This window comes from Microchirus variegatus (assembly GCF_963457635.1).
Source record: "Microchirus variegatus genome assembly, chromosome: 11".
Taxonomy (NCBI): Eukaryota; Metazoa; Chordata; class Actinopteri; order Pleuronectiformes; family Soleidae; genus Microchirus; species Microchirus variegatus.
In genome coordinates, this window is record NC_139812.1 from 2004023 (window position 1) to 2024328 (window position 20306).

General features: G+C 39.3%; 2 protein-coding genes across 2 annotated transcripts; one reads left to right on the forward strand and one right to left on the reverse strand.

Moving 5' to 3' along the window:
- Positions 1–2227: 2227 nt before the first annotated feature.
- Positions 2228–15055, forward strand: vip (vasoactive intestinal peptide; the record flags this gene model as incomplete). The annotated part of the gene is made up of 5 exons (XM_083897986.1): positions 2228–2322; positions 2581–2685; positions 3379–3504; positions 4329–4440; positions 14966–15055. The coding sequence occupies 5 exons, from the start codon at positions 2228–2230 to the stop codon at positions 15053–15055; spliced, it is 528 nt and encodes a 175-aa protein (XP_083754112.1).
- Positions 15056–15680: 625 nt separating this feature from the next.
- On the reverse strand, positions 15681–18476 carry fbxo5 (F-box protein 5; the record flags this gene model as incomplete). The annotated part of the gene is made up of 5 exons (XM_083897987.1): positions 15681–15941; positions 16273–16494; positions 16779–16869; positions 17057–17227; positions 17878–18476. The coding sequence occupies 5 exons, from the start codon at positions 18474–18476 to the stop codon at positions 15681–15683; spliced, it is 1344 nt and encodes a 447-aa protein (XP_083754113.1).
- Positions 18477–20306: the final 1830 nt, after the last annotated feature.

Sequence of the window (20306 nt, forward strand, 5' to 3'; positions counted from 1 at the left end):
ATATGAACAACAGTGACCTGTGGCATTTAAAACTTGGTTGAGACAGTTTTCAAAGGGGTATTGAGGCTTTTTAGGTTTGCTAATGCATCTGCTGGCCATCTGTGGTGAACAGAATGGCACAGCAGACTAAAACTACCAGTTTGAAGCCTGAAAACTGGCATGAAAGTGTATTTTGTCAATATCCTGGCAGCACCTTTATCAATGCGCCCAGTATTTGTTCTGAGCATTTAAAGCAGGGCTTGTGTTACTGGGGGTCTTCCGTGTGTGGAAGCACCTGGTTTAACACAATGGGAACATTACAAAGCATTTTGAAAAATATTCTGACTCAGAGCAAATGCAGAAGCATATTATCAACCTTTTTGAACCTATTGTTCTCATTTCCCTCCAAAAATATGACAGGTGTAACTATATTATGATAGTCCCTCTGATTTGTCTTGGAGGTAAAATAGCACAGATCTCCATGAAATATGTGTTAGAAGAAGAAGAATGTGTTTTTAGAAAGTCTGGTCTTTTAATTATTTGTTTAATCTTCAAAGGACAACCTTGTCCTATAGCATACCTGCAGAAAACTCTCCAGTTAACTTCTAGTCACATCATATTTTTTCATTTAATGTATATTTCCCTCTAATTGTCACTTCCTCTTTTCCTGGCTCCCTCTGACCCGCCCGTTTGCAGGGAGATGAGTCCAGGGAAAATGATCGGATGAGTCAACGGCGTCAACCGTGGCATATAAATTTGTTATTCCCACAATTAATTGGAAAAAAACGAAAAAAAAAAAAGAGTGAGATGCTTTCCAAGCAATTTAAACATGTCTGTTTGGTTCCGACCATGAGCAAGACCAATGACGAAAGCAGCTGCCTGACGTCTCGGGCCCCTGATTGAATCGGATGTCCCCTCCTGCTTCGTGAGAATCATCCAGGTGTATAAAACCGGAGCGGAGCAAAGCACGAGCAGAAAGACGCATCCGTCAGAAAGCATCGGATCAACAGTCTGGACATTACAACGCCAGAGCGAGATCAGGACTTTGGAGAGCGCGCACAGGAAAGAGCCAAACGCAGACAACTTTCTCCAAAGCACATGTAAGATTTCATTTTATCATAGAAACTGAAGATTTCTGTTAGACGGCGCGTCATTTGTCTCTGTGTATTGTCTTTTAGAATCGAGTCCTTGCGCGCTTCTACCAGGTTTTGGAGAACACTTACCCAAAGGGTATTTCTGCGTTTAATGTAAAAAAAAAAAGAAGAAGATGAAGAAAAGCTCATTATTATTTCAGTAGCACGTACAGTTCGGTTTGCGATATGTGGTATTTGGCAATTAAACTGCAGAGTTTTAGCATTATTGTGTAAAGGTTTAACTCAAATCCTCGCGCTGTGCGTAATTACGCACTATATTTCGCGAGTTATTTTCCTTTCACCTGTTAGAGTTCACAATAATTCAACCTGTTTGTCAAGGAACAACACAATAACAGAGGTTCGTGGCTAAAACGTTGCGTCTTGGTAAGTAAATGCGTAAGAGTCGGATTGGTTAAGATTTTCACCAGGAAAGTCACGCGCAGGTGAAACTTTACATGTTAACAGAAATGTAAAAATGCATTCTTAATTTAGCTGGAGAATGTCTTGCTTAAATGTATACATGCGTTTGTTTTTAACTGAGACAAACAACAGAGCTGCGGTATCGACATATAGCAACATCATAGTATTTTGTCCTGTGCAGCGCAGCGCAGCGCGTAATTACGCAGTGGATTCTGCAAGTTTCTTTTCTTTCTTCTGTCAGAAATGAAATCAAAATAAACCAAGAAGTTTGCGAAAAAAACACAAGATCTTAACAATGTTCCGTGGTTTAAATAAAAAAGTATATATTGGGTCCAAGTGAGTAAGGTAATCAGAGAGCTGAGTTAGCTGAAATCTTGAGTGGTCTGGAAAGACGCACACAGGGTAGTTTTACATTTCCACATCAAGTGGGGACATGTACAGCCTCAATGTATGTATATGTTTGTCGTTTATTGAGGAAACGGATCTGTAGTATCTGCCTAATGCACTGGCGTTGTATTTTGTCCTGGGCAGTGCCGTGCGTAATTACGCATTGGATCCCACTGATCACCATTTTCGACCAGAGGGATTACACTTTAAGATCACGAATAAAACTTATATACTGTGGAGTGAGTGGCACTGTGTTCAGGACAGGGAGAAAATAACCCGACACCGTTTCCATCCTCAGGTGTAAAGCGATGTTACAACGGACCGGCCCCCAGCTGCTTCTCTTTATAGCCCTGTGCAGTGTGTTGTACTCCCGGACTCTGAGTCTGCCATACACATCTATGAGGTGAGAGGAAGCTTGCTTTCCTTCTATGTAAACCCCACTGAGTAATGGAACTAAAAGTACTACATTTCTGATCATGTATTATTACCATAATTGGCTGGTTTGCCTGGTTTAGGCCTGTAAGACGCTTGGTGGAGTTCATGGTGATTTTTCATGGTCATCCACAAATGATGCAGGCGTGGCTCCATGTTGATCTTCTTTGACTTTTAATCTGTCAAATGTGCTCAGACATTGATCATTGTGTCGTGTGATGCTGTGCAGACCGACGAGACACGCGGACGGTCTCTTCACCAGTGGATACAGCAAACTCCTGGGGCAACTGTCAGCGCGGAGGTACCTGGAGTCTCTGATCGGGAAGCGGGTCAGGTATGTTTGAGCGGGCAGGCGAGTGACGATGGAGATGGAGGAGGATGCATTTTACCTTTGTATCAGTAGTCAAAGGAAAAACATGTCGGGTATTCATGTATATATTGGTATGGTTAATAAACCGTAAGTAAAGTATGAGCCATAGTAAATATGAGATATTGTCAGGAAACAATAATACAAGTGTAGATTATGTAAATTGAATATGAGTAGACATTTTCCATTTTAAATGATTTTTATATACCTTAGGAACACAAAAAAGTTAGTGGTGATAATGTAAAAGTAGTTAAAATACTTGACAACAACAACAGCATGTAACCTTTGTAACCATGCACGTAATGAAGAGTAGAATGTATTATTCTCCAGAGAATGTAGACGCAGGTGGTCAACTTTTTACTTTTATGTTACACACAAAGAACCTACTGACATTTACAATGAAAGAACTCGACCGGCTTGATGAGGCATTTTGTAATTGAATAAACATTTCTAAAGGTTAATTTATGCCATTACACAGCATCATTACATGTTTGTTACACAGCCAGGAGGGACACACACACACACACACACACACACACACACATACACACAATGAATCACAGACCCTGAGCTGGACTGACACCTGCTGCCCTCTGACCTGTGGTGACACTTTCATTCTTCTCTTTGTTTGGGCCATGATCTCTCCTCTCGTCTATCCAGTGATGAGCTGATGGAAGAGCCAGTGAAGCGTCACTCAGACGCCATCTTCACAGACAATTACAGCCGCTTCCGCAAACAGATGGCCGTCAAGAAATACCTGAACTCAGTCTTAACTGGAAAGAGAAGGTAGGGATGAATCCTCCCGCCTTTCACACTGTCCCATTTAAGCTCTGTATATGTTTTTAAAAAAGCAACTTAGTGAATGCAAGAAAACACCTCTGTAATTATTTGGAGTCACTAAAAATACCCTGAATATACAGTTTTTAATAAGTAAAATGTGTTGAAATTTCAGTGAAAATTAAAAAAGCTAGCTATTTTCCATATATACGTCACCAGAGATTTCAGAAAAAGTTAGGCTTCATATTCACAATTTCAAATTATCTTTATGGTTATGTTGTGGTAAACGGGGTGTATAAGTGTAGTGCTATAGTGATATATATACATATAGGTATGTATTTGCACACCTGACGTAAAAACCCCTTTCAGAGATTGATCTCTGATGAACCAGTATGTACAGCAGCAGCCTTTACTCACTCACATCCGGTTGCTGCTGCTTTCTGAGAATCTACTGAGCTACACATTTTCAACAATTAACGGGAAAATTTTGCATTGACATTAATTAATCAGACCCAAAAAACAAAAACACCTCAGTATTTTGTACATCACGGTGTAAAAATGGAATACAGTCTACTCAAATGTATCCTAAAAGCAAATTCATCAACCAAAAATAAGTGAAACTCCCTCAGCTGCATGATTTGCTTGCATGAGAATGCAAATACACAGTACATTGTAATGTATGTGTAAGTATGAACACATAGGAATTAAATATTTGGGTAAAAAAAACAGCTCATTTTTGAGGTGCCACGTTATAATTTTCTCTGATTGTGCCACAGATCTTTGACTTTTTTTGACACTCTGGAATAAAACTGTATGTCTGCATGTGCACACAGCCTAGAAGATCCTGGCGCCAGTGACCCAGAGGAATCCAGGGATGATCCCAACACTTTCCAGGAGAACTACGACGACATCAACGTAGATCACCTCCTAAACAACTTTCAACTGGTAGGTGGTGACATGCATGCGCACTCATACGCAACACCCATATTGACGTCTTAAATGAGATTACACTTATCCAACTCGTCTTTCTCTCTTTCGTCTTCCCTCTCCCTGTTTTTTTTCTGCAGCCACTTTGAGGAGGAGCCTGTGCTTAAGTAAATACCTCAACTCATCCTCATGAAACTGCCCATTCAAAAAAAACAACAACAACAACAACAGCACAGTATTATTCCAAAGGACTGCAGTCAAAGTCAAACCAACCAATGATGTTGAAGATGTGTTCTCCAATGTGGTTATCTATCTATCCATACACGCTGTACATTTACATTTACACAAAATATGTACAGTATAGACACAAAAACACACACAGGAAGTAATTATTATTTAAGTTTGCACCCAACATGTGTGTCCACTTGCAGTTTGGTCAATCCATGTGTGAAGATGGCACCGAGCAACAATAGCTAAAAAAAAAAAAGAAGCATCACGTTCACTTTCTTTAAAAGAAAAACAACAAGATCAATATTGTTCCATAAACATTCAATGGGATTATTTCAGTCTTTTGTGATTTAAAGAATCACTGCCTTGTTGAATTGTTCTGTTAACTTTTAGTCAAACCTCTGGACCATTGAACGTTAATAGAACCGCTTCGACCAGAATGATCACTGTCCCCATTGATTTTCAGTGGATCTTCTTTTATGTTCTTGTTTGTGTTATGCTGTGTGCTATGTTTGTGTTGAATGGAGAACAAGAACATGTCACCTTCAGCGAAATTATAGATTTTAGGTCAAGTTTCAAGAGAAATATTGCACTTTGTTTTAAATCAGAGTGAATTTCTATATTAAGTTGAACAATTAACCTCAGATTTACTTTTGATAGAAAAGCTGTCCCTTTCATTTTCAGTAGATCCATTGTTACTTTAGATTGACTTATGAAATGAGCTGATTACGAGTTTTCCTTATAAAAGGCACTTCTCTAAATCATCTGTAAGATGATATTATAGTTGAAGTAGCTTTCACATGAATTACCACCCCATATATTTTTAATGAGACAGTAAGACATGATTGTATGAAATGGAGTTTATAATTTTAAAGTGAAACTTCCAGTGAAATAATTTTGCCCGATAATGTTTTAAAGGTAATCCTGACCTGTTACTTTGAAGTAAAATGCGTCCCATTGACTTTCATTCAAACATTTGACCCATTGAGTTAAGTTTGAGATAACTGTCCCACTGAATTTCATTGGAATAGGACGTGCTCCATTAACTCTCAGTGGTGCAACAAATGAATTGTCACTATCTTTAATGATTGTCACATTAGCGTTCCATTTTCACTCACATCTGATGATATCTGACCTTTCCAAAAGAATCTATTTATTTAACTTTAAGGAAATATATGTATGATCAAATTCAGCTTTCAATACAGAACTCCAAAATCACTGCTTATTATTTCAATTCTATTGTCCCTTCAACATCTATGTTCATTATCATGTAAAATTGGATTGATTCCTTTGGATGGTGATATTAAGTGGATTTATTGTACTGAGACACATAGGGCAATAAGAGTAAACAACCTCTAGCAGACCATTTTAAATTCAAATCTAACAGTTAACAGTCCCATTCATTTCCAATGGCGCAATAATGATCTAAGTGCCGAGTGATGATGACAAAACAGAGAAACACAAGGAGGAGAACGGGGAACACATTTTAAATGGACATAAATGCATTTAATCACTTTATACTATTCAATATGTAGAGCAAAGATGTTATAAATGTGCATAGACCTGCCTGTAGTGCATATAGTGATGTTCACCACTCATTAAATAAAAGATGCTGGTTTATTTTTCAAAGCTGAGTTGTTTTGTCTGACTCATTGTTTGATGTTTGTATAATCTTGGGACATGAGTTAAAAAAATGTGTTTAAGCAGTTTTGCCTCTAAATTCCTCCCAACAAGTGCGCAGCATTGAAGTATTTCACCCCCCTTAGTGCCTCTAAAAAGCACTATAGACTAGTATGCAGCAGAAATCTAACTTTTGAGGTTCACTTAATTAATTGATCCTACTTTGTGTCAGTGTCAACATAATATGAATTTTAGTGACGCTGACATGAAAACACACTTGAGTATTTGTTTCCTTAAAAAACCTCCTTTACTTTTGACAAATGAATTGTTATCCCAGCTTAACTTTACACCTAGATAGACAACACAAGCAGAAACTATACTGATACAGTATAAACAAGAATTGTTCAGGCCTCTGGTATACTTCCGCACACGACGTGCATATCGCATATTGCTCTGCATATCACAGACCCTGGTATACTCACGCATCAGGGTCCTATAATATCTGACTTCACCATCAGGTGGTGATACAAGTCTGGACACATTCCTACAAAAGAAGAAGAGAACGATGCTACAGCTGTTCGCACATGTGCTGTCCAAGCGCATAGTATTCCAGGGCCTTTATGATAAGACATTTTAAATGTATTGTTTTGTTCAACCACTGAGCATCAGGCCTAAAGGCTATTTGAAGTGAAACTCTCTTTGTCTCTCCTCATTTTAAACTGATCAACATTGATAATGAATGATCAGGGTTGTAATGGCAAAATAACGTTTTCAGCACCATGGACAGCGACAACTTCAGTTGTGTAATTGGCTTGGTGTATAAATCTAAATCAGAATTATGTAACCTTTAATTGCTATTTAGGGTGTAGATGGTTGTGAGGTTGTTCACAGTTTTTCTCAGTCGCTTTGGTGCTTTTCTCAGATCAGAATGAAAATTCTCATAACTATTAGTTCAACCTCCACGAAATTGAGTCATTTGTGCACATCATTGAAGCAATTTCTCATTCCTCTGAACAAATTGCAAATGCTTTTGGACATGCATCAGTTGCTTTTATACAATTCTCTGCCGTTTTATAACATTATCATTTGCTTATGTCATGTCCGTCAAAATGAACTTACGGATGCTGAAACGTCGTTCCCAATAAAACTTCATTTCATTGCTTAAGTCATGACATACACAACTGTTGAACTAGTTATCAAATTCTCTCAATCCAAGGTAAGTGCGCACCTTTACACACACACACTCTCGGTGCACACGTCCACTCCAACATGAACCACCGCCTCTACAACACACACTCTCACACACACTGTGCTCCTCATCTTCAATGTGTATGTCCCCTACACTTCAACATGTGTAATTTTGAAAAAAAGCAGAAATCCCAAATTTTGGAAAAAAACAAACTTTTTCCTATTTTTTCTCGTTTTGCGCTGGGCCGACTTGTTCGTGGCGGGTCACAATTGCTCTCAGGTGAACTTCAGCTTTCACTCATGAGGAGATGTGTGAAGTATTAGTTGTAACCAATGACAAGACACTTGTTCACAGTCACTCAGGGATGAATCCCATGAATCCTCACTTGGCAACCATATATGAACCAAGCAGGACATAGTGTGTACCATTTCTACAATTCTGTGACACAGAAATGGAAGGTCAACATCGTGGAAGAAGGGGGGAGGATGTGGGGAGGAAGGGGAAGGGGACAAAACAGGAGAAGAGACCAAATACAGAGGCAGATTCCTAATAAAATTAGAGCTACAGTTGTGGACCATGTTGTCACAATGGCTGAGGCTGGTCAGAGGGTGCAACCAAATGTTGAAAAGAAAGAACCACTGTGAATTCAATCATTCAAACATTTCTTTGGGAGAACAGGTATGTATAGTATCTCATAATTATCATAATAATCTCTACATGGAGTTTGACAAATGTTAATGTTAATACATTGAAGAATGTAAAAAGGAATTGAAAGTAAAATCAAGTCATTTTCATCTTTTTACCATGTTGCTTTATTTAACATTTTCTCACTTGCCCACAAGGCAATAGCACAATGGCAACACTCTGACAAACCTCTGCTAGAGTTTTTAATGGATTCTTTGGATCCACATTAGGAACCTGACTGTGTTAAACACACAGCATACTCAATAACATAAAAACAAATGCTCAGCTTTCATAAATGTGTAATATCACTGGCGGTGAGGAAGTTTTGTTTTGGTAAACGAACACTATCATTAACTTGAAATAGTCGGCGAGGTGAGGCCACGGGTTGGCACAGATGGACCTGCTTCACCCATTGTTTCTTCCCTGGTTTCGTCTCTCAATTAAATCTGACCATAGAGTTGTTGTTTTTTATTTTACTCATGGTTATGGATAGAAATGTAGTGGAGTAAAGAGTACAATATTTGCCACTCAAATGTACTTCAGTAAAGTCATGAGTACTCCCAAAAAATTATACTCGAGTAAAGTACATATCCCTCAAAATTGTACTTAAGTACTGTACTCAAGTAAATGTACTCCGTTACTGTCCGACTCTACGATGATTTAAAACAAACATGTCCAGATACTGGACCTGGACACACAACACAGATACTTTGCCTGAACTCGTTTTTTGGTTTACCAAATATTAGCCAGCCTTTAGATGCATGCATTTGTCAAATTGCAGTTTTTACCTATTTAAAATAGTATTGGGTTTATATATATATATATATATATATATATATATATATACATATATTTAAATGCATGCACAAATTTAAATATGGCTCTTTTGGGAATTTGGGATTAAAAATACACTTACATAAGTGAAGTTCAAAGACACTGGTCTGCCAGTACTGCAAATATTTCCATATTTGGTATTTTCATCTTTACCTTAACGGTCAACTTGAAACATAATTAGGCAACACATAAAAAACAGCATTTTCCAAAATGTTTTCCTCCAAATGAATGAACTGTAAATATAATCGCTCACTCTCTGTGCTGTGACTCATTGTGTTTACAAGTGTCAAAATGGCAGCAGATACCTGACTCATAAATGTCATAGACAATGTTCTGCAGGGCTGCATCAACATCAGCTGAGCATATAATTAGAAGCAAAGGTGTCATCGTGTGTGACAGGCGGCGGCGGCGACTGTGCTGATTGAGCATTAGCTCATATTGATTTCAATCAGATGTCTTCACAAGTGCTAAAATGCTCCACAGTTGTTGTTGTTGTTTGCTTCTTTTTAAAGCACATTTTAAGCAAAGTTACACACTGAGCTAAATGTGAATGTGCAGTGGAGGGAGGGGAAAAAAGTATTCAGACCTTTAACTCAAGTCAAATGACTTATCTGGCAGATATGAAGAACAATTTGATATCCCAAAAATAGACTTTATTCTAGCCATGAGATTTACAATAAGTCACTTTATTGACATACTTAATTTTGAGAACGCTTCTCTTTTTCTAACATAACGAGTCATACACTGGCCGTACTACTGCAGGGTTTTATTTGTTTATGCTGGAACAACAAACTGGAAAACAAGCAGGACTTATAGTTCACAGAATTACCATATTACACACATCTAACTGCTGGAAACGAATATCATGAGTGCTGTTTGTCCTGTAACAGACCTGTAAAAAACAAAAAACTTTATAAACTAAAGCTTTAACTCCATTAACAAACAAACACAGGCTGCACACGTCAACCACAAAGCTCTAGAAGCTTTGACACAATGGATTTCGAGACAATTATATTTATTCTTTACAAATCAGTGTAAATGACTCAAATACACAGTCTTATCTTGTAACTAAGGTTGAACAACAGTGAAATGTTAATTATTTGAATGAGTTTCAAATTTCCAAATCTCCAGAACTCTTAATTATGAGGGACATTAAAATCAGTTCATACCACGTAATTATTTTGTAACATACAACAAAATAAAATGAATGTAGTGCAAACATTCATTATTATGAGATATAACATTAATTAAACGTATGAATGTATGTATGAATGTAAGTAGAAGGTATTGAATGCAAGTGTGTATATTTTCCGTAACAAAATTTGCTTTCATGTGCAAAGTAAATTGTGTGTTTTGCTGTTTTTAAATCATTCACATTAACAGCGTGTCTTTATGTGTGCACAGTTAATTGACAGTGAAGCAGATACATTTATTGTCTGGTATGTTATTTTGTGGTTATTTTGTGTGTGTGTGCGTGCATGTGTGTGTGCATGCATGTGTGTGTGTGTGTGTGTGTGTGTGTGTGTCCAGGACATTTGCGATTACTGGCTGTTTTGTGGAGAGGCTTCGTTCATTCACTCTCATCACTGCCGATCTTAATGGACCAAACGGAGTAAAAATAGAAAAAAGTGCTGCAGCCTTTTAACACCGTGTGTGTGTGTGTGTGTGTGTGTGTGTGTGTGTGTGTGTGTGTGTGTGTGTGTGTGTGTGTGTGTGTGTGTGTGTGTGTCCTGCAAATAACATTGTACGCGCCTGAGAAATGTCTGCAATCCGTGACAAAACACATTCGTTTTCGACCAAAATATTTGATCGTGAAGCACATAATCCATATGTAGAGACAACAGCATTAGTATGACTTTGTTTTATTGTCACGTTAGGGTTTAGGGAACATCAAGAAACATTAACAAATCACTGCAACCAAAGAGCTTTCATTGCTCAATTTCTGAAACTACTGTCTCCAGTCAAAGGTGGATTTTATAGATAAAAATATCTGTATTTAGAAGCATGTAAATACTGTATTAGCAGCATATACAGTAGTATAGATAGATAGATAGATAGATAGATAGATAGATAGATAGATAGATAGATAGATAGATAGATAGATAGATAGATAGATAGATAGATAGATAGATAGATAGATAGATAGATAGATAGATAGATAGATAGATAGATAGATAGATAGATAGATAGATAGATAGATAGATAGATAGATAGATAGATAGATAGATATTTCTAATAAAAGTCTGCAGTATAATAATGAATGAATAGTGAATAATTCAAAACCAGCCACGCCAGTCTGGGAACTTGATTCACTTCCTGCTTCCTCTTTCTCGTGTTTCCCTGGAGGTGAGCGAGTGACAGCATCGTTTTCCAGGCTTCTTGCAATTTACTTTGACGTGCAGCCAAATGACATGTGGAAGTCACTGTGAATCAGGGTCATCAACTTGAAACACACAGACTCACGCGCACCCAGAGCACCCAACAACCCAACCCCCCCCCACCCTCGTCAACCCCCCAAAATCTTGACATGCTTCAAGTTGCTTTAGATGCCTTTACAACACAGGAGGTGTTGTGTTCTTCCACCACACACACAGATGTAGCAGCCAGCTCTAATGACTTTCACAATTAGCAGAAGGTGTGACACAGTGCTGGAGTTGTGTGTCGGTGCAGCAGCCGATCAATAAATCTGCCAGATAAATGATCCTGAGTCGCTGAGGGAGGAAAAGGCCACAGCACAGATTAATCAGCAGCAGCCGCAGCCTGACGTTTTACAAAATCGTCCATTTAGCTCCATCATCGTGACTTTTTTTTTTTTCTACATGTTGGGTGTTCACCTTCAGCTCCTCTCTCTCTCTCTCTCTCTCTTTCAGATCATTTGTCCTCAGTCCTTCACGGTTCTTCCTGTTTAAAAAAAAAAAGAAGGTGCTTTTCCTCTCATTTGTCAGCATATGCTCCTCGTGACAAGTGTTGTGTTTCTGTCAATGGTATTTTAATGTCTCCACTTTCTTTTTTAAGTAAGTCAAAAATAAAAGCTGGCATAGGCAAACTATTTATGGCGTTATCGTTCAATGATTCCATAATTACCTTTTAGTAAGCGAACTATAGACTTCTCCACTCTTGATTGGTCGCCTTATTAACATGGACACATAAAAATAATAATCATTAATCGTAATAAAAGCCTGATTGAGATGAAAACAATTCACGTAAATACGTCAGAAGATGGTTTCCAGTACAGGCAGAAGTGAAGCCTTATGTCATTTATGAACAATCAGACAACTCTGGTGGGGACGTGGTTGACAGTCAGCTGCAGGAGGGAGTTCTCAGATCATGTCATGAAAGCAGTCACAGGTGAGCTGACTGACACAGCTGCTGCTGCTGCTTAGTAGTCATGCTCTCTTCCTTTATAGTGTATGTACCTGAAGAGAAAAGACTGACTGTGACACACAAAGGCCATTTGATTCAGATTCATATTCAGAAAACTGAATTGGTTCCAGAAGGGAACATCTTTTCATCTGTGGCATTCCATACACAATAATCAGTTCTCAAACACATACAGTATGTCAGGCATTGGGCGTCAGACAGGGACATAGGAAAGAAAAAGAAAAAAATTATAATATAAAATTTGTAAAATTAGGGGCCCGTGGTTGGTGTAATGGTTAGCACTCTTACCTTTGCAGCAAGAAGACCCGGGTTCCTGGGTTCGAGCCCTGGTTGGAACAACTTCGGAACAAGTGCCTTTCTGCAAGGAGTTTGCGTGCGTGTGTGTGGGTTTACTCCAGCTTCTCCAGAGGATAAAGTGGTAGATAATGGATGGACGGATGGAATTAGTAAAACTGATCCGAGTTTAGTTGTCTGATAGCTGAGGGAACACAAAATTTGGAGTATCTATTTGTTGAAATTTGCTTGAACTCAGATGCCAGGATGTGATCATGACTGTTAAAGGGTCAAAAAAGAGAGATGAATGTGTAATGCGATCATCAGACAGTGGATCTGAGATACATGTCTCATTCCCACAACAGCAGAGGAAGTTGGGATTGAAAAAAACAAGTAACATTTATTTTAAAAATCAACATCAAAGTCACTTCTTTCAAAGAAAATAAAAACCATACACTGCTATTTACTGTGTTTGAGACTATTACTTGAACATTGGAGTCAGACATTTTCAGGAACATTTCCAGTTTATGTGTGTGAAGCAGAAAAACAAGTATTTAACTGTCCAGAGACTACACTGGTTAAGCGTATTACTTGTTTTTATGCTCATGTAAACAAGGAGGTTATCATATCTAATGAGTGCGATTTCAGACTGAAGAGTGAGACTAAAAAGGTCACCTAAAAAAAAGAAGGAAAACATTCTCAAAGACAGTTGAAAAATAATTAGACTGTGTTAATACGGGATCATTTCAGAGAGACTGCCTTTGGTCATCTGTCACATTTAAAACGTCTGTTTGTCTGTCTATCTATCTATCTATCTATCTATCTATCTATCTATCTATCTATCTATCTATCTATCTATCTATCTATCTATCTATCTATCTATCTATCTATCTATCTATCTATCTATCTATCTATCTATCAGACTAAATCGTAGGTAATTGAGTCATTTGTGAGGTTTTTCCACATTGCAGGTCGTCCCACTGAACAGGAGTCATTGAAAACACAACAGCATGTGTCATCATAAGAAACCACAGAGCATCTCGGCTACAGCGGTGACACAAGGACAGGAGACAAATGGCTCAGCCTGCAAATGTCAGAGGTGCGCGTCTAATGTCAGTGATGCTATTCACAGCTTCGTAACTCTTCTAAAAAATAGTGATAAGTGTTCGAGGCAAACTCCTGGCAGGAGACTATTTTTATCCTCTCAAAGAAATTTACCAAAAACGGGTGACTGTTTCAGATTCATAGTGATGAAAAAAGGTCAAACTGCAGCAAACCGATCATGCATCAATCACACCCTCATTTCTGTTGCCTGATGTGCAGAACTCATAGCGTTTTAAAGCATGAAAAGAACACACTGAGTTTAGACCAGGTTAGGTTTGGATCAGTTATTTTGAGTTCACCTCATCTTTGGGTTGTCAGCTCATGCCTGGGCTTTGAATGAATGTGTGGTGTACAAGCAACTGCAGGGTGTAAAATAATATGATTCACAAGCCAAAAAATACTAATAATCAATTATTAATGCCTTGCACTGTGACCACGCTATTATTCGTCTCCCATAAACATGTTAAACTCTTCATATTTAAGCTGCTTAATTAAATTCAAGCTTCAATCATTTACCTAAATATTTGTGTATGAAATACAGTTCATCTCCCAGGAATGTGACTGCTGAATTATCTTTATTACAAGTGTACATTCATTGCATATGTGACTCAAATAAGCCATGGCTACTCAAAGCAAAAGTCCCTTGTTCCTGTGAAGTGACCTCTGTGCCTTCAGCATGTAAAAGTTAAGGGAACACTGCCCTCTAGTGATATATATCAGGATGTGACCAGGGCTGAAATGTGAAGACAAAAAGTCTTCAGTTACAAACAATGCAAAGGAAGGAGGAAAATGCCTTTTCCAGATGGACATAGATGCATGTGCTCTGTAATAATCTATTCACCACATTTTTGTTTTTTTATTTATCATTTATTTAGCCAGAAATATAAGATCTCTTTTTCCAGGGAGTCAGGGAGAAAAATAGGACATAAACACTTATTGGCTAAAAACAGCATTCATCAAGTTATTGAGTAGCCAACAGGCAACACACGTGTAATGGCTTGTAGCAAAAAAGACCTGTGTTCACAACCAGTTTGGAACAACGGCCTTTCTGCATGGAGTCAATGCAGAAATTCTCCCCGTGTGTGCGTGAGTTTCCTCCAGGTTCATCCCACAGTCCAAAACCATGCAGATTTGGATATTAGACAAATTTGACCTTCTAAATTGACTGTAGTGAATTTGAATGGTTGTTTGTCTCCATCTGGTGCTGTGATGGACTGGTGTCCTGTCCAGGTTATACCCACCTTCCCCCTGTCAGATGGGATGGGCAGCAGTGGCCCTCAGGACCCTCATGTGGAGGATAAAGTGGCAGAAGATGAGTGAGTGATAAACCAACGGACCTATAAAGCATCAGAAAACAGCAACACAATGTAGATTTCACAAATGTTTCCTGTTAAGATCAATAAACACTAGCAGATTAATGTTGTTGACCAACTACACACCAAAGAGGAATTTCATTTCTCACAAATGAAGACCAACAAAGACGGGTTATGTTTTATGAAGTATGTATTTAGATTATAGAAATAGACAAGGACATTTAAAACATTTAAAAGACCTGACAAACAAGATTTATTTAAAAGAAAATATATACATGTACACAAAACTCCTTAAAAGTGACAGTACATAAAACTTACTTTAAAACATAAAAGCTGTACATTTTAAAGCGTATCATTCTGCATTTCTCTTTTTTGTTTGTTGCTCACTGACAACAACAGTTTTGACCAGATGACACTTTTCTGGTTGATTGTCCCAGTTGTGTTTTAAACAAGTGCTTGGTTCAGAGTTCAGAGAGTAACACTAAATGTTATTGCTACGGTGCTCGTACAGGAGCCACATGCCAAACGATGTCCTCCCTGTCCGAGCTACTGGAAAAGCTGCCGATGCAGAGAAAGACGTCCTGTGCTGTACTGTTAAAACATTCAGTGAATAAAATCTCTTTAAAGCTCCGTCACAGGCGCCTGATATTCCTCTTGCTGCGGGTGCTTCCCGGTAATGTCGGGGTCGTTTTGGAGGTGGAGAAGTGATGCCGTGGCTGCACCGTTCGGCAGGGGGTTGAGCTGTGGTACGCCTCTTGGCAGCAGGTGCAGAAGTCAAAGAGACAGTTGGAGCGTGTGCATATCGCCCTCTGGGTCTCGGGTGAATGAGTTGCCGGGGAACCGCAGCGTTTGCAGGGACGCAGAGACTCGTGTTGCTTTAGACTGCCAGCAGCCTGGGTGGAGGAATAAGCACACATTTGTTAGAGCTGAACTTTCAAGAATAAAGTGTACATGAATCGGCTAGTGCATAACTTCTAGCAAGCGTGGTGCTGCTGTTATTATTCTGCATATTTGGACTTTGTGAAAAGAAGCAATGCAACATTTGTCATCTTTTCATGAGAAATTTATGTTTTCAGTCACACTTGTTTACTTGCACAATGTTGCTGTTGCCTGTGAGCAGCAGGGGAATGTCACTGGGTGATACAATATCTAAATATATATATACACTGAGAAACCGGGAGGGAGTCGGGTGGAGCTGATTTTACTTTTGGTCTGAACGCTCACCTGCACAAATTCATTGAAGCGTGTACATTGAGAGTTTTGTGCTGGGCCTTTCTGAGAAGAAGCAGTCCGTCTGGTGACCCCGCAGCTTTGGGAGTTTGAGGAAGAAGAGGTTGCTGGTTTGCTCGCGGAGGCACAGCTCTGCATGCAGGACAGCACCACCCTGGATACAGCCACGTCTCTCGTCATACCACAATCTCTTTTACTCAGGGGGCTCTTTAACTCCTAGAAACACAGCAAATAGAAAAAAAAAACAAAAAACTTGTGAGCCACATATTTATCATTGTAATTTGAAACAAAGATTTTAAAGTAACACAATGTACGGTTTGCTCTCTCAGGGTTAGGACTTTCTGATGCTAAAATAATTCTGTGGTGCAACCATCAGTATAATTTTCAAATGTGGTGTCATCACATGTGTAAAGGAGACTGTACACAAAAATATTTGTCCAACCAAGCTTCTATTTCCCAGACGTGAGCACCATCATGTGGGGTTGTGTGCGTTTCCTCACCCTGTCCATCCCCTCAGCTTCCCGACACCTGTTCAGAGCTTTACTGTCCTCACAGATGATTCGCCTCCACGTCCTGCTCACTTTCTTACAGCTGTGAGATTCAAAAAAATCGGAACATGTAAAATACAGATACAGAAACAAAGTAGAATTCAGAAATGTTGGGCAAATGTAGTATTTATTTTAGATGTGGTGTTTATTACTGGTGTAACGTTCTCATTTTTCTTCACGATACCAAGTATTGACTTGTAGAACACAACTTATAAGTATTTATAGTTTACCTAATTAGATCCATGTCTCCCAGCAAGGCCAGGATGTTGGCAAGTATGCTTCTCATATTCCTGAACAACAGAGACGCAAATATGTCAACATACTCCAGGCCCATATGTCCTCCGATCACCCTATCCAAGAGATGATCCTCTGCTACCTTTGCGACGATGCTCCAGTCAAACCTGAGACAGGAAAACAACTTTTTAGTTCACTTATTTAATATACTGAAGTATGCGTTTGCTCACAGGAGACGCGAGCAATGCTTTTTCTGTATTGATATCTACAGTTCACTCACCGGTCAAATTATTAGGTACACCTGTTCAACTGCTTAACTTAAATATTTCAAAATCAGCCAATCACATGGCATCAACTCCAAACAGTTAGGCATGTACGTGAACATTACAACCTGCTGGAGATCAAACTGAGCATCAGAATATGGAGGAAAGATTATTTAAGAGACTTTGAAAGGGACACCAAAGATCCACCTGGGTTTTCATCGCCAGATATATCTACGGTTTGCAAAAATGGTCTGAAAATGTCAAGTGAGAGACAGTTCTCTGGGGGGAAATGACTTGTTGCTGCCAAAAGTCAGAGGAGGATTGCCAAACTGGTTGAAGACGACAGAGGGGCAATTGTCACCCTCTACTGAAACTTAAGCAACCAATCATTACAGCAAAGGTAAGTTGACACTTTAATTTGTTGAGCTACAGCAGCAGAAGACCACACATGACATTTATTGAGTTTCCTGTGTACCTAATAAAGTGACCCCCTGGTGACCAACACAGTTTTGCAGTGGTATGAAGCAATCCAAAATATGAGAATGTAACCTTACCTCTTATTTTTACGATAGCCCTCAGTTAGCTTTTCACACACATTCCTCTGAAAGTTCAGTATAGGCAGGTTGGGGTCACTGCGATTGTCAGAAGGGGTGGATGAATACAGTCTCCTCCTGTGACGATTCACAGGCGTGGACTCAGCCACCAAAGGCATGCGACAGCCAGAGTTTGTCCTCCTTTCACATTTGGAGGGAGATTTGCTCGGTGACACCGTCTTCTCCCGATGAGAACCAGAAGGTGACAGAGTCGTTGTGGGTTTCCCGTGGATGTGGTCATCCTCCTCGTCCCCATGGTGCTCATCAATCCTACTGTTGTGCAGGGACAGATAGCCGCTGTCCTCAAAACCTTCATCCAGAGTCCCATCATGTTCCCTGCTGCTGGCACTGTTCTCCTTGTTGTGGACAGCTCCAGTTGTGTCATTGAGGGGGAACAGCACTGTAGTATCTGCTGTAGGTGGACATTGGGGCTTGATGAAGATGGGCTCCTTCACTGGGGAAGTCTTGAGGTGAAGCCCTTTATACTCGGCAGCAGCCACGTTAGCAGAGCTTTTCTCCATGCTGTTGGTCTTGCTGGTATTATAGTGAGGGCATTTCATTGTAGCTCTCATGAAGAGTAAAACCTACACCCTGTGTAGATCCCTGAAAAGATAAAGCAGATCGGGAGATTAGGTTAAAGATTTGTCAAACGTCATATTCACTGGCAGCCGTTGTATTGCACACAGCAACGTGTCATCTCTCGTATAAGCAAACCCAGCTAGCTCTACCCTAAAGTCAGTCATTAAGTTGACATACACAAAGTATTAACACATGGTTAACGAATGTATAACGAAGTAAACTACAAACTAATAAACTCTGGCTTTGTTAAGAAACACAGCAACGATATGCTACTATTCGATTTTGGCGCGACGCAGATTTGGCGGAAACTTAAGAGCAGTGACGTGTTCCAACTCAGGCTTTTAAACAAAACGTTTGTAAATGCATTTGTTAGTGTTTTATAAACATGCTTAATATTGTAATACAGACATGTGATTATTAACTGGTAAATGTTCAGTGCTACAACACAACGACTAGCCTCCATTTGCGCGCGTACAGCGAGTGTGCAGTAGTATGCGACTGTGAAGCTACATTACTTCACCAGCTCTGGTAATACAACTATCATATATTAATATACTCAGCATTGAGGCAAAATTAACTCTATATTTGAAGACATTTAATGCCAATTGCTTCCTAACCGGCGAACCCAAAACTGACCTAGCAAGTGAAGATAACTCGGGCTAACTAGCATCGCTAAACGTTGACATCAACACAGACAAACAAACAAACAGAGTGAAGACTCTTACCTCACGTTCGCAAATAGTGCCGCAAAGACAGTGGCTTCCCTCCTTTTACCCGCTGAGATGCACGGGGACGAACAATCTCCTGCTCCGCCTGAATTTAAAATCCTCCTCAAACTAAAAGTCCGCCAGTCCTGCTGCGAATTTGAAATCCGTGCGCAACGGGCGCCAACCAATCAGAGCGAAGGGAGTCCGTCCCTTTAATCCAACAACAAATGGTCACCGCCCACCCGGATGTAGTAATAGCGGCATTACAAACGACTACAGTGGATGTGTTGTATAATGAGTAGTAGTTGTAGTATTAATAGTTTTATTAGCAAACAACACAGTCAGTTGCACACAGCAGTGTCTGAAGTACACGCAGAGTACAGAGTAAGTAAAGTACTTACACACACACTGTGTTAGGTACAATGGACACTTGGCCAACAAAATGGCGAGTGTAGTGAGTGTATATGCCTGTTCTACATTTAGCTTCCCCCTTAACAAACTTCATAGTTGTTACATGTTACATATCCTCATTGACGGTGTGTGCTTGTTATTTTGTGTATATAGTCTGTCCCCTGTTTTTGACTGAATCTTCTATACCCATGGCTAATATTTTAAACTAAATGAATCAGAACATGTTTTAATTCATTGCAAAGAGCAAATGATGTTATGAATAATACACACACACTCATCTTCCAACGTTTTATCCTTCACTTGAATGTCACAGGGGGCGCTGGTGCCAATTTTAATCATAGAAAATATTATTATTAAGTATTCATAGTATTAAAAATAGTAATACTATTGATATCATACTTGTCTGTCTCATCACAGTCTTCCACATTTGCCTATAAGAAAGTTATAGCCAAGTTTAATATACAGCTCCATTATTATAAATAAAAGTAGTAGGTGGCACTACATCTGTAGCCTATGTTTAAATGTACACAGTACTGAAACTAGACAGCACAAGACATCAAATGTTGTTCTTTTTCGACTGGAAGCGAGACAAAATGTCCCTCTTATCTGCAAGGAATCCCACTGTTTGGTCGGGAAAATGCTAAAAGACCAGTCATTCACAGGACTGTTGAGTTCACACCCCTGCCTGGAATT